The sequence below is a fragment of the Malaclemys terrapin genome, chromosome 16 (genome assembly GCF_027887155.1).
Source record: "Malaclemys terrapin pileata isolate rMalTer1 chromosome 16, rMalTer1.hap1, whole genome shotgun sequence".
NCBI lineage: Eukaryota > Metazoa > Chordata > Testudines > Emydidae > Malaclemys > Malaclemys terrapin.
The window spans coordinates 26539492-26554981 of record NC_071520.1 but is presented as its reverse complement, the minus strand read 5'-3'; the positions used below and the strand labels follow the sequence as shown (position 1 = coordinate 26554981).

Genomic DNA, 15490 nt, shown 5'->3' with positions numbered 1-15490 from the left:
TGCCATCAGGACATCATTGTAATGGGAAGTACAATTACACACTTACGTGAGGTTCCTTCCCCTGCATTGGGCTTACCCATGTTTGACTGCTGGAATTGATTGGACTCTGGTGGAATCTCAAATGGGTTCTGGCTCATGGCATAGCTAGAAAGATTGCATGTCCCCCATTCCCCACTACCTCCTCCTCCTTGCTGTTCATGCCAAGGACTTTTGGCTCTGGATCCTCGGATGCATCCATGGTGGTTTGCAAGGTGGTTGTGGGGTCTCCGCCAAGTATGTCATGCAGATCTTTGTAAAAGCAGCAGGCTTGCGGCTTGGTACCAGATCAACTTTTGGCCTCTCTGGCCTTCTGATACGCCTGATGCAGTTCCTTCACTTTCATGTGGCACTGCCACTGGTCCGTGTCATACCCCTTCTCCTGCATCCTCCAGGCAATCTGCTCATAAATGTCTGTAGCTGTGCTTGCACAGCCTTTTCTCCCCACATGCCTGGGAGATCCAATATCTTATGTCTACTTGTAGTCAGAGTGCATATGGAGGATGTAGTTTGGCATGATCAGCTTGGCAGTAACTGCAGGGCTACTGGGACTGACCCAGATATATGTGCTATAAATCTTTCTCTTTGGTTATGAAACTTTATGGAATTGGGTTCCTTTCCAGAATCATTATCAAGTCTGTCAATGGTAACACCAAAGGATGTTTTTAATAAAGTCATACAATCCAAACTGTCATTCTTGCTGAAATATTGCTCCCAAGCACACAATGGGCCTGGAGCTGTAGTTATTAATGAGTCTCTCTGATGGCATTTGCAAACCTTTCATTTAGTTTTAATGCATTTTATTTAGAATTATTTCTTCAGATATGGAAACTGTATTGGAGGGTGTTTTTTGGATGGTGATGAATTTATTTTCTGAAATCCTTCTTTCTTGGAAATAAGGCATGTCTCTCTTGGGTTCACTCTCCCTCAAACACAAATGAGCTGCTAATTAGACTCTCATAACTTCTGGGAGAGATGAAACCTCCTAGTGGCCAAAGAGGATTGAATGAAACTGAAGACTGCTGAAACTGCTGTTCAGTATTCCGGAGCTAATGGGGCTTGTGCATATGCCACTTGAGGAGCTGAAAATAAGCTTGTATCCTGTGAGCCAAATAGAAGGCCCAATCCTATGAAGTGCTTAGTGTCCTCTCCCCCCGCCCCCTTTACTTTACAGTAAAGTACTTTACAGACTTTACAGAGGTCAAGTAGGAATTTTTCAGAGCATTCAGAATCCCAGAGGTGATGCTCAGCACCTCAAAGGGTCAGGCTCATACATGGCATTTTTCTTTTTGTGGACTATTTTGACCACACTGTAGTAAAGGCATCTTGGATGTTTAGAAATGTAGAGAACTATCTATTTATCTTAGCTACTTCTGTGGCCCCCATTACCATAGTATCTGAGCTCCACAATTTTTGATGTACACCTTTACCCCGATATAACACTGCCCTCGGGAGCCAAAAAATCTTACCGCGTTATAGGTGAAATTGCATTATATCGAACTTGCTTTGATCCGCCGGAGTGTGTAGTCTCTCCCCCCCGGAGCGCTGCTTTACAGCATTATATCCGAATTCGTGTTATATCAGGTCGCGTTATATCGGGGTAGAGGTGTATTTTTCCTCACAACAACCTCTGTGAGGTAGGGAGGTAATATTGTCCCCAATTTACAAATGGGGAACTTAGGCACAGAAATCACACAGAGAGTCTGTGGTGGAGCAGGGACTTGAAACCTGGTATTCCAAGTCCCAGGCTGGTGTCCTTCCTCTCTGCTGTCTCACTTTGTGCTGTCTAAGACCAGAGAGTAGGATGATTTGGGTTCCTCTCCCCTGTTGCCAGCTTCACTGGGATTCCCCAGAAGCCTCAAGTTGTGGTTGCCCTGGATTTACGAATTCAAAATAAAACAAAAGAAATGTTTTCAAAGTGATCTGTGTGTTTGCAGGAAGCCGTCGGATTGTGGATGTGATGGATGTGAACACTCAAAAGGGCATTGAGATGAGCATGTCTCAGTTTGTGAGATACTATGAAACACCAGAGGCTGAACGTGAGAAGCTCTACAATGTCATCAGCCTGGAGTTCAGTCATACAAAGCTGGAGAACATTGTCAAGCGCCCCAATGTGGTAAGGGGTCCTGTCATTTTGTTGTTTATTTTTAGCCTCTTCACAGTCACCCAGCAGCTTTACAGTATTGCACGCTCTGTATACATAGGACACAAATCCCACAGCCCTTATGCGGGGGCCGATCCATTCTCATGGCACTGTTGTAGCTGGTGTCACAAGATATTTACACACCAGATACGTTAAAGATTCATGTGTCCCTTCATGCTTCAGCCACCATTCCAGAGGACATGCATCCATGCTGATGACGGGTTCTGCTTGATAACAATCCAAAGCAGTGTGGACCGATGCATGTTTATTTTCATTATGTGAGTCAGATGCCACCAGCAGAAGGTTGATTTTCTTTGGTGGTGGTTTGGGTTCTGTAGTTTCCGCATCAGAGTGTTGCTCTTTTAAGACTTCTGAAAACATGCTCCACACCTCATCCCTCTCAGATTTTGGAAGGCACTTCAGATTCTTAAACCTTGGGTCGAGTGCTGTAGCTATCTTAAGAAATCTCACATTGGTACCTTCTTTGCGTTTTGTCAAATCTGCAGTGAAAGTGTTCTTAAAATGAACAATATGTGCTGGGTCATCATCTGAGACTGCTATCACATGAAATATATGGCAGAATGCGGGTAAAACAGAGCAGGGGACATACAATTCTCCCCCAAGGAGTTCAGTCACAAATTTAATTAACGCATTGTTTTTTTTAACGAGTGTCATCAGCATGGAAGCATGTCCTTTGGAATGGTGGCCGATCATGAAGGGGTATACAAATATTTAGCATATCTGGCATGTAAGTACCTTGCAAAGCTGGCTACAAAAGTACCATGTAAATGCCTATTCTCACTTTCGGGTGACATTGTAAATAAGAAACAGGCAGCATTATCTCCTGTCAATGTAAACAAACTTGTTTGTCTTATTTCAGAGTAACAGCCGTGTTAGTCTGTATCCGCAAAAAGAAGAACAGGAGTACTTGTGGCACCTTAGAGACTAACAAATTTATTAGAGCATAAGCTTTCGTGGACTACAGCCCACTTCTTCGGATGCATATAGATCCGAAGAAGTGGGCTGTAGTCCACGAAAGCTTATGCTCTAATAAATTTGTTAGTCTCTAAGGTGCCACAAGTACTCCTGTTCTTCTTTTTGTTTGTCTTAGTGATTGGCTGAACAAGAAGTAGGACCGAGTGGACTTGTAGGCTTTGAAGTTTTACATTGTTTTGGTTTTGAGTGCAGTTATGTAACAAAAAAAAAAAAATTACATTTGCAAGTTGCACTTTCACGACAAAGAGCACTACAGTACTTGTATGCGGTGAATTGAAAAATAGTATTTTTTGTTTATCATTTTTACAGTGCAAATATTTGTAATAAAAATAATATACACTTTGATTTCAATTACAACACAGAATACAATATATATATGAACATGTAGAAAAACATCCAAAATATTTAATAAATTTCAGTTGGTATTCTGTTGTTTAACAGTGTGATTAAAACTGCGATTAATAGCAATTAATTTTTTTAATCGCAATTAATTTTTTTTAATTAATCGCGTGAGTTAACTGAGATTAATCAACAGCCCTAGCTCAAATAGCTGCAACTTCTATCAACTCCAATACTTAGGACATCTGTCTTTACCCAGGCAGGTTGCTGTTGTTATTGATAGCAGGACTGAAGCCTAGGGAAGGGGGTGAGCTTCAGAGTCTGCACTCTGGCCCAAGCTGCAATTTCAAAGCACTGTTTATACAGTTATTTTTAGAGCATTGGCATGAGCCCAGGGTTATGAGTTCAATCCCTAAGGGGGCCATTTAGGGATGGGGCAAAAATCTGTCTGGGGATGGGTCCTGCTTTGAGCAGGGGGTTGGACTAGATGACCTCCTGAGGTCCCTTCAAACCCTGATATTCTATGACATATTAAGTCTGCCAATCTGGGCTGAGAGGGTCACTCCAAAATGCTGTGTACACATGCCCCAATTGACACCATAATTATAGAATTAATTCCCTGGAGGTTGAGGGTTGTGTGAGAGCTCCAGCATGCTCTCTGCCCACATAAAACAGAGGCTGTGGGTTCAGATTGCAAATCAAGTGAATGCCAAGGATAGCAATATCCGGATGCAATAATTGTATCAGGATCTCAGCTATCTCGCCACTATCTGTGAAGACCAATTCTGTGTCACATATGGCCATGGTATTTATGGAATTGGTATGTTTGGTATTTCTGTGGGCTGAATTATCTCCCATTGGCTCCCTCTGAGGGTTGTGTATGCTATCTACAATACCTGGTAGAGATGGGAAGTTTACTAGCACATACAATTCTTGCAAAATTGAATGTTGGGTCTGCCTCTCTATTGGGAAGCCAATCCTGCAGATCATACCATTGTGGAAGTCCTCTAGGGGGACACAGACAAAGGACTGGCTCATACCAGTAGCATCCTTGAAGGTCCTTTGAAAGGACCCACTGGTAAGGATGCTGAATGCAGTGATGACCTTTACTGGGATTGAGAGGACATGGCTCCTCTGGGTTGGCCTCTCTAGCCCCCATTACAGCAGCTCATTACAGAAGTGGTGGATGGCTTCAGAGGTGAACCTGTATCATTTTGTGACCTGTGCCTCAGTTAGGTCTTGCAAAGTCCTCTGAGGCTTATTGATCCTCTTAGGATGGTAAGAATGACACTTTTGAGTTTCAAATTCTTTTACATATTGCCTCCTTTCCCTGAGTTGTCTTCTGCTCCACTGTGGTCAAATGTTGTACTACAGCCTCTGTCTTGTGCTTGACCCTCTTTTGTCCTCCCTTTTTCGAAACCTGGTTTGTGTGCCCCACCCATTTAATAGAGTTTAAGGTCTGATGGGCCATTACGACTTTCTGCATAACACAGGTCAGAGAACAACGAACCATAGATTTATCCCTGCTTCACATGCCATGGTGGGATTTGAACCCATTCCCTATGGCACTCAAAGCAGCAATTATTTCAATAGTCCACGAAGCTATCTCGACTCTCCATATCCTTCCCTTCATCTCTACCCAATTCCCTCTCACTCTGTTTTGCTCAGCTCCCAATATTTGCTGTTGCCCACATTTCTGAAAATATTTGGCCTTGAGACAAGAACTTTGAAGAATTCTGTATCCAAGTGTTATCCAAGGAAATGTTAGGTAGGCAGTAATGTAATTACTCATGGTGGAATTTGGCCAGATCACCAGGGTAATGTTCCTTGAAAACATGAAATATCAGAATAATTCCATTTTTAAAAATTGTGGTTTTGATGTGCATAATCACAATTTCTGGGATACAATCTACACATATGCAATTGAATACCGGCACTGTGGTGATCCCAATGTCCCAATCCTGGAAGTGCACTCAAGTGCCATTGAGTCAGAATCTGTGCCCCTGGAATTCAGTGGCATAACTCTCTTTGATTTGAATGTTTGTAGGATTTAGTGGGGAGTTAGAGTGCTCAACCCCTCACAGGTTTGGGTTTCTGATTGAAACAGTGAGTTTTATTAAGGAAGATTTCAGCATCTCTGAGCATATGCAAACTGCCAATCTGCCATTGTTGCCAATCACTGTTCCAGCGCTGACTGCTGGGAGTACATCTCACCACATGTTTACTAACTAACCATTGGTTCTGGTGGGGATTTTAGGTGGACTTAGTCGATTGGGTGGATAATATGTGGCCGCAGCATTTGAAGGAGAGGCAGACAGATGCCACGAATGCTATTTCGGAGATGAAGTACCCAAAAGTGAAAAAGTAAGTTTCTTTTAGTTTCTAAAAAGTTCTAATCTTGACCTCCCTGGTTAATGCCTGTTTGAGCTCACATGCTGGTAGCTGAAGAAGTATTGATTTGTTCAGTGAGCAGGGATGGATGCTAGCTTGACTAACCTGCTTGATCTATGTAATATTAGTGGTCTTCTTCAGCTTTTAAGGAGATTGATTTTGCATTTGAGAAATTTATAATGGATCTTTCATGTTCTTAAGGCTTGTCATTGGTTTTATAACTGTGGGTACATTCTGTCTTTCATTCTAAAATACTACATCAAATGCTCAATGTAAAGTTTGGGATTCACTAAATGCAAATAATAAATATTTTAAAAACCTTGAATTTTTCCTTTAATATTTTAGACAAGAATAGCCACTTGTCCTGCCCTGAGAACGGCAGGCTAGCTCTGATCGGGAATATTGGATCCTGTGTTGGTAAAAGAATTGTTGTAATAAATCACTTCTTAGGATAGAAAACAGGTCAGAGGGAAGAATTGAGCCTTTCACCTCTCGGCTGATGGTTCAAAACCATCCCCGGTGATTAATGGCCAAAAGTTGTAACAAACTGAGGCCTGTTTGGTGAAATGAGCTTGAGCATCTCCGTCCATTTCCTAATGGGTAGGTGTCCCCATTGAAAACTCCATCGCTTCAGTTGATGCTAATTGACTTTTTTGCTGGCATTCTCAACAGAGACGCCAAGGCTATAATAGGCTACGGAGACTGAACTTGATCACTTCCGAGGTCCTAGTTGAGGCATATTTGAGAGGTAGTATAGGAGAAGCTTGTGCTGTCTCTGCCTGTCTTATACCAATTATGTGGATAAACTTATGGCATCCCTGCCTATTATCATGATGTCACTAAGAGGAGGGGAGCTGGGGTGTGTGGTAACTAGCCAAAATAGAGAAAAATTAAGGACATTTCTGATGAGTGACTGGAATGAATCTTTCGCTCCAATATTTGATAGTTTACCCCAGTTTGGATGTTTCCCTTGAAACTGTTTTTCATGCAATGGTGGGGGAAAAAAGTTCTTCTTCGAGCGCTTGTTCATGTCGATTCCAATCAGGTGTGTGCACGTGCACGTTGACCGGAAGATATTTCTCTTAGCAGCCAGAGCATTCCTCCCGCAGGAGAGATTCCAGGCCCTCGACACCACGATCCAAGGTCTCAGGCAGTTCACCACCACTACCGTGAGAAATTGTCTCAAACTTCTCAGCCACATGGCGGCCTGTACGTACGTGGTTCGGCACGCCAGACTCAGGCTTCGACCGCTTCAGTCGTGGCTTGCGTCAGTGTACAGACCTGCCAGGGACAGCTTGGGACAGGATCGTGACCCCGCCTTGCCCCATTCTCTGCTTGCTCCTGTGGTGGACGGACGCTCAGCAGGTGTGCACAGGAGTTCCCTTCGCTGCTCCACAACCATCCCTAGCACTAGTGACGGACGCGTCAGATTTGGGGTGTAGAGCTCATCTGGGGGACCACAGGACTCAGGGCCTCTGGTCACAGACAGCTCTCCGTCTTCATATCAATGTCAGGGAGCGCAGGGCAGTACGCCTAGCGTGTCAGTCATTCCACCTGTATCTAGCAGGTCGATGTGTTTCGGTCATGACGGACAATATGACCGCGATGTTCTATATCAACAAATGGGGGGTGCACGCTCCTCTCCTCTGTGCCAGGAAGCCCTCAGGTTGTAGGACTTTTGTATAGAGCACTCAGTCGATCTACAGGCATCGTACCTTCCAGAGGTCCAGAACGAGCTGGCAGACTGCCTCAGTAGGTCTTTTCACAGCCACGAATGTTCCCTTTGCCCAGATGTCGCATCCTCACTCTTCCAGAGGTGGGGCTGTACCCTGATTGACCTCTTCGCGACGCAACAGGAAGTGTCAGCAGTTCTGCTCCTTCCAGAATCAGAGTCCAGGCTCCACAATGGACACATTCCTCCTCCATTGGGGGGTCTGCTTCTATACGCCTTCCCACCCATACCGCTTGTCCACAAGGTCCCTCTCAAGATCCGCAGAGACCAGGCTCGGGTCATTCTCATAGCACCAGCCTGGCCCTGCTAGCATTGGTACACGTCTCTCCTAGACATGTCAGTGGGAGCCCCGATTACCTTGCTGCTCTGCCTGGACCTTCTCATGCAGGATAATGGGCGGCTCCAGCACCCGAACCTGCATTCGCTACATCTCACAGCATGGAGGCTCCATGGCTGAATCCATTCGAGCTCTCCTATTCAGAATAAGTCAGACAGGTTCTCCTGGGCAGTAGGAAACCCTCCACTAGGGCCATGTACCTGGCCAAGTGGAAGAGATTTTCAATCTGGTCAGCTCAGTGTGACTTTTCCCCGGCACTAGCCTCTGTGCCCCAGATTTTGGATTATCTCTTCCACCTAAAGCAGGAAGGTCTCCTTGTCTTCTATAAGAGTACACCTAGCTGCCATCTCGGCTTTCCATTTGGGGTTACACGGCTGCTCGGTTTTCGCTAACCCCCCTGGTCAGTCGCTTCCTGAAGGGTCTCAACAGGTTGTACCCGCACATCTGCCAACTAGTTCCTGCTTGGGACCTTAATTTGGTCCTCTCTAGGCTCATGGGGCATCTCTTTGAGCCTCTAGCAACATGCTCCCTGCTCTACCTTTCCTACAAGGTCATGTTCCTGGTGGCGATAACTTCAGCCTGGATGGTGTCTGAGCTCAGGGCTCTAACGTCCGAGCCGCCCTACACTGTGTTTTTTAAGGACAAGGTTCAGCTCATGCCCCATCCGGCCTTCCTCCCGAAGGTGGTATTGCAGTTCCACATCAACCAGGACATTTTCCTCCTGGTTTTCTACCCCAAGCCTCATGCAAGTAGCAAGGAGCAGAGGCTCCACACTTTCGATGTCCGCAGAGCGCTGGCCTTTTACATTGAAAGGACGAAACCATTCAGGAAGTCGGTACAGCTCTTTGTCACAGTAGCGGACAGGATAAAGGGCCAGCCTGTTTTGACACAGCGCATTTCGTTATGGATTGTGGCCTGCATTACCAAGTGCTACAATCTAGCAGGGATCCCAGTGCCCCCAATAACGGTGCACACTACAAGGGTGCAAGCTTCATCAACAGCTTTCCTGGCTCAAGTCCCCACCCAGGAAATCTGCAGGGCGGCGACGTGGTCATCAATACAGACTTTTGACTCACACTATGTGATTACTAGGGAGGCCAGAGATGATGCGGCCTTCGCAAAGCAGTACTCAAGTCAGTGGACAGCTCCAACCCCACCTCCTAATTTTGCTAGGGAGGGAGTCACCTGATTGGAATAGACATGAACAAGCACTCGAAGAAGAAAAAACGGTTACTCACCTTCTCATAACTGTTGTTCTTTGAGATGTGCTGTTCATGTCCATTCCAATACCCACTCTCCTACCCCTTGTCGGAATAGCTGGCAAAAAGGAACTGAAGGGGTGGCGGGTCGGCAGGGCTATATAATAGGCGCCATGAGGGTGCGACTCTAGGGGGCGCCCAGGCTGACCCAATGGATGCTGCTAGGGGAAAAATCATCTGGCCAACGTGCATGTGCGCGCGCACACACCTGATTGGAATGAACATGAACAAAACCTCTTGAAGAACAACAGTTACAAGAAGGTGAGTACCCATTTTACTTGTGGCCTGAAAACACACATGGCAAATTTCATAGGATTTAGTATGCTAAGTAAGACATAGGCTAGTGTTAATAACAGAAACAGCTAGTGACCCTTAGAGTGGATGAATATTACATAGTGCTGAACTTTTAAAAACTTTGTATTGACTGCGTATTTCTGTTTTAGAGGCATGTTCTAAACGTTAAACATGGTACTAGAGAGACAAGGTGGGTGAGGTAATATCTTTTATTGGACCAACTTCCGCACTACGTAAAACATGGTACTGACAGCCAGGAATTACTGAGTTCTAATCCCAATTCTGATATTAAAGCAATCCATGGGGCTTTGCAAATCACTTAGGACCAAATTCTCAGCTATAGTGCCTAAAGTTAGGCATCTAAAATCTCGTTTAGGCATTTAATTAAACGTTCCAATTTTCAAATGTGCCAAGCAGAGGAGACTCACATTTGATGTATTTCAGTTCCTAACTTTAGGCATTCAAGTTTGAAAACTGTGGTTGAGATTTTCAAAGCAGTGTAAGGGATTTAGATACACACCCCATTTAAAATGTTTTAAGTTGGAAAAGTATCTAAATCCCCTAGACTGCTTTGAAATCCCAATCTTTGGCTTTACCCTCTCTCTACCTCTGTTTCCCTATTTGTAAAATCAGAGTAATATTTACCTATCTTGCAGAGGAATAAATTAATGTTTGCGAAGTGCTTTGAAGATAGAAGACATTCTATAAATGCTCTTTAATATAATGATGATACAAATCTGCAGCTATCCTTTGGATGCTGAAGACATATATACATATCTGCCACAGCACTCTTAGGGTTAATGAACTTCATTTGATATTATGCAATCGTTATTTGGTGGTGAATCAACTTTCTCTTACCTGTGTGAAGTTTTCACTGATCATGTCCTCTTGATTTGAGGAGCTATAGATCTCAATTCAGATGAGTACAATGGAACTTTTCCATCCAGGTTCTTGCGATTATTTCTGATGGCAGAAATCGCTAAAGAGAATCACTGTAAATACCTATGAACCTTGGAATCTATATTCAGGAACTATTTGGTTTTGCTATTATTTGATTTTATCATTTAAATTCTTTTAAGAATTATTTTGTTTTTGTTATTGATTGGCTGCAAAATAATTGCTGAAGTACGTGTGATTTCAGTTGCCAGAAATAAGAACATTACTGTTCGGGTTCTGTATGAAGACTGGGGGAGTGTTTTCTCCGGGGAAAATGCTTAATGCATTTCCCCACTTAAATTAAATTTAAAAATCTTTCATCAGAAAAGTTGCATGGGAGAATTTTCATTAGAATATAAGAATTCCCATGTGGGTCAGAACATGGCTCTATCTCATATGGTATCCTGTCTCTACCACTGACTCTGTACCAGATGCTTCCATGCTAGAATTCCATACTGGACAATTAGGGCCTGATCCAAAGCCCTTTATAGTTAGTGGGGTTCTTTCTATTTACTTCACTACGTAGTGACATTAAACACTTGGCAAGGTGAAAGCCCAAGGGCTAGGAAAGGTTCTTATCCAAGCATTCTTCACAAGCCGAATCCTGCAAGCTTAGCACCCTCAATCCCATTGACTTTGGTGGATGTTGAAGGTGTTCTGTACTTTCATAAAATGAAACAGTTTGTTTAGGTGCCTAAATATGGATTTGGTTTCTAACTTCAAGCATTTAGGTTTGAAAATGTTATGGGAGTTTACTAAGGCCACACAGTGAGTGAGTGGCAGAGGATAAAATAAAATCCAGGCACTCTGTCTCCTGGTCTCCTACTCTAACCATTAGATCATGTCACCCTTACATTTATTTGTATTATAGTAGTGGCTAAGAATCCAATCAAGGTTCAGGGCTCCACTGAGACTGTACAGATAAGAAATAAAAATGACAGTTCGTGCTCAGGAGAGTCTCAGTCTACATGCCAGATATGATGCAGCAGACAGACAAAACAGACAAACAGGGTGAAGGTGTGCGGATGGGAACCCTATGGAGGGTCACAAAGGTGAAGTGATGTAATTGCAGTGACAAACTAGCAGCAGCTTTTTGAAGGGGCATGATGGGGGTCAGTGTGACTGTCATCAGGACCCTACAGGAATGGATTACAGTAGTTGAGGTGCAAGATGATGAGGACTGAACAATCCATGTCAGTGCTGTTATCTGTGTGATGTTGCTCCTTAATTTTAGAAAAACACCGGTGTTTATAAGCTGTGAATTCCTGACTTCTGGAGTCTAGAAATGGGACCTGTCCTTAAGTGTGGTCATAATACTGAGAGCTTGCTGTATGCTATACCCACCATTAGAATAATCCTTACAAACAGAAAGCACTCCAATGACAGTGATTGTGGTTTTGCAGACACAGATGGTATCACCAGACACAAATATCTGTCTTGGCTACTGTGTGTAAAGTTCTGTGCTGGGAATGAAGCTGGAGAATGCTCCATCTGCTATGCTCGTTCAGTTATTAAAATGCATTTGGAGACCTCTCTGGCTTTCACTTGGATTTGTACCATTAACTTTTAAAAAAAAATTCTGTATAGTGAGGTTATTATTTGCCCATAAATAAAAGACTAATATCTGAGAGAGAACCTAGCAAACTGCAATAGTTGGACAGCCATATTGGATCAAAACTAAAATAAAATATAAAAGATTTTCTAAACACCACCTCTAATTTAAAAGAATAATAAGATACAAGTAGGTGGGGGACTGAATAGCTAAGTGATAAAGTGTCTTTCATTCTCTTTCTCACTGATTTAAATTCAGGCCAGGTTAATAGAGCTTGAAAGTCGTTACAATGTGATGCCTGTTCTGTGGCTTATATTAAATGAGTTTAGGAGGTCTCAGTCCAGCTTCTAGTGAACAGGTGTTCACATCACAGAAAACACTACCAAATATTGGCACAATCTGGCTGCATTGGTCACATTTTCAGCAGAGAGGCCCCTGGGTTGTATGGACATATAAATTGACTACTCTTGTGCTCTAGAGGTGGCCCCTGCAGGTCAGGGTAGATAGCATAGGAAGGTTGTGTTGCTGCTGCCCCTTTTGTGGATACATGGGGGAATTCGATTTCCAAGGTTGTTGATTTGGCACCTTCCATCACCACTGACATGCACATTTAAAACAAAACAAATCCCTGACAATTTTTTGAAGAAGATTTTCTGAATAATAAACCTGAATAATTAACCAAGAGGGTCTCTGCCATCTGGGCAGTGTGATGACAAAGTTTGAGCCCCAGGAGATATAATTCAGAATATGAATGAAAGCTTTGCAAAAAACCAAGAGATTTTCAGAGCTTTTATGAGAGTAAGGACTGTGTGTTTTAATAGTATAAGAAATATATAAATATTAAGGGCCAGATTCTTGGCCCCACTCTCCTCCTTTTGCACTACTCAAGTGATGTGACGAGGGCAAAAACTGCTTGTAGGTCTCTAGCTGGAGATCCACCCGGCATAGGGGAATCCCCAGTGAGCATAGAGCCATCATAGCTGGTGCCTGTGCCAGTCAGCCCCCTTAGCTCAGCATAGGGGCTGGGGAAGGAGCATGGTCAGTGTCAGATGGGCTGACCTCCAGGCTGGATTCCATCTCCTATAATGCACGATGGCCATGCAACTGCCTTGATGTAACCCACCCTTCACCAAGAGGGGAGACTGTGGAACAGCATGGGAGAGCCTATCCTATGGACACGAATGGGAGCAAAAGGCATCTGAACTACAACTCCCATGAGGCACTACAGCAGCATTTCTGACTTGGGTTTTCTATTTTTCACCAGAAACTAAACATTTTCCATGAAGGGGGGAAAAAAAACTTAGTTTACAAACAATTGAAATATTAAGCCACTGTTAAACCTCCCCCAAAAGATGGAATAAATAATAACTTGCCTTATGACTACTCTGAAACTCTCCTGGTTGTGTTTGTTTTCATATCCTGAGCTTCACCTTCTGTGTTAAACTGTGAGTCTGATCCTGCAAACCCTTATTTGTATGAGTAGTTGTTAGTCAATGAAGTAGTTCCATTGAAGTTAATGGGACTAGCTAACATAGAGTGAGGATTACTTACATGAGTAAATATTTGCAGGATTGGGTCCTATATCATTAGCCTGGCTATTTACCAGGTAGTAGAAATAGAGACCCTAGCACCATTCACAGTTATGGGTGTGGGGAAATAGTGACCGATGTTTCTAAAAACTGTTGAGAAAAATAATTTTTAATAGATTTTTGTGTTGGGGGAAGATTTTCAAAGGGTTAGGGACCCACAACTGCACTTTGTGATTTAGAAAATTTCCCCTTTACTTAATAATTGATCTTAGCTATAGAATAAATCAGTGCTGTCTTTTGTTAAAAACAAAAAAAGGTGTCTCCCGTACAAATAATTCACCTATCCACTAAAATAAGATGCTGGTCTGATTTCATACCCGATATCAGGGTCAGTCTTATTCCTCCTCTTTTAGGCTATGTTTCATCAGGATATCCCCATAGATTCATCCCTTTGCTGAATAGGGATGGATTTAAGCATGTGATTAAATGTTTTGCTGAACTAGAATCTGATTATGAACTGGGGTGTGCCTCTTGTGGCAGAAATTTGTCCACTGTGTGGAGGGGCTGTTAATGGGTTGTGGAACTGGTGATCCTGGAATACAGGCTGACACTATATTCAGCATACTGTATTTCTGATGCTGCTCTCTCTGTATTGTTTATTAATTGCTTTTGGTATGAAAAGCAGTTATATGACTATAATTATTCTAAGTAAAAGAATATTAGGCTGATAGGCCAAAAGTTCTTATCCACACCTATTGGATAACAAAGCATTTCAAACATGAGTGAACAGTGTAACACTGTTGAAAAAAAGCAAACATCATTCTGGCATGTACTAGCAGGATAGGATTGCCAACTTTCTAATCGCACAAAACCGAACATCTTTGCCCCGCCCCTTCCCCAAGGTCCCGTCTCCCGCTCACTCCATCCTCCCTCCCTCCGTCACTTGCTGTCCCCCACACTCACTCACTTTCACTGAGCTGGGGCAGGGGTTTTGGGTGCGGGAGGAGTTGAAGGCTCCGGCTGGGAGTGTGAGTTCTGGGGAGGGGCCAGAAATGAGGGGTTCAGGGTGTGGGAGGGGGCTCTGGGCTGGGGCAAAGGGTTGGGGTGCGGGAGGGGGCTCTGAGTTGGGACATGGGGTTCGGGTGTGGGAGGGGGTGAGGGGTATGGGCTCTGGGAGGGGGTTTGGGTGCAGGAGAGGGCTCCGGGCTGGGGCAGGAGGTTGGGGTGCGGGAGGGGGTTTGGGCTGTGGGCTCTAGCTGGGCAGCGCTTACCTCAGGTGACTCCCAGAAGCAACTGGCATGTCCGTCTTCTAGGCAGAGGGGCCAGGGGGCTGTGTGCACTGCCCGTGCCCGTAGATGCCGCCCCCGCAGTTCCTATTGGCCGCGGTTCCTGGCCAATGGGAACTATGGAGCTGGCACTTAGGGTGGGGGCAGTGCGCAGAGCTCCTGTAGCCACCACTGTGCCTAGGAGCCAGACATGCTGGCTGCTTCCAGGAGCTGTGTGGAGCCAGGGCAGACAGGGAGCCTGCGTTAGCCCTGCTGTGCTGCCGACCGGAGTTTTAGCAGCCCGGTCAGCCGTGCTGACCAGAGCTGCCAGGGACCCTTGTTAACCGGGTGTTCCAGTCAAAACCTGGACGCCTGGCAGCCCTATTGCAGGAGTGTTGTAAGTAAGACACAAGAAGTAATTCTTCCACTCTACTCCACTCTGACTAGGCCTTAACTGGAGTATTGTGTCCAGTTCTGGGCACCACATTTCCGGAAAGCTGTGGACACATTGGATAAAGTCCAGAGAAGAGCAACAAAAATGATTAAAAGTCTAGAAAACATGACCTATGAGGGAAGATTGAAAAAATTGGGTTTGTTTAGTCTGGAGAAGAAAAGAATGAGAGGGGACATAACAGTTTTCAAGTTTATAAAAGGTTGTTACATGGAAGAGGGAGAAAAATT

The 15490-nt window shown here is 44.2% G+C and overlaps 1 protein-coding gene across 1 annotated transcript in view; it reads left to right on the top strand.

The window, feature by feature from the left end:
* Nucleotides 1-15490, top strand: part of KDM2B (lysine demethylase 2B) — a 164356-nt gene that overhangs the window by 37308 nt on the left and 111558 nt on the right. The window contains exons 5-6 of the mRNA XM_054006986.1: nt 1974-2152; nt 5772-5878. Coding sequence (XP_053862961.1) covers nt 1974-2152; nt 5772-5878 — 286 coding nt within the window. The remainder of the gene's footprint in view (nt 1-1973; nt 2153-5771; nt 5879-15490) is intronic.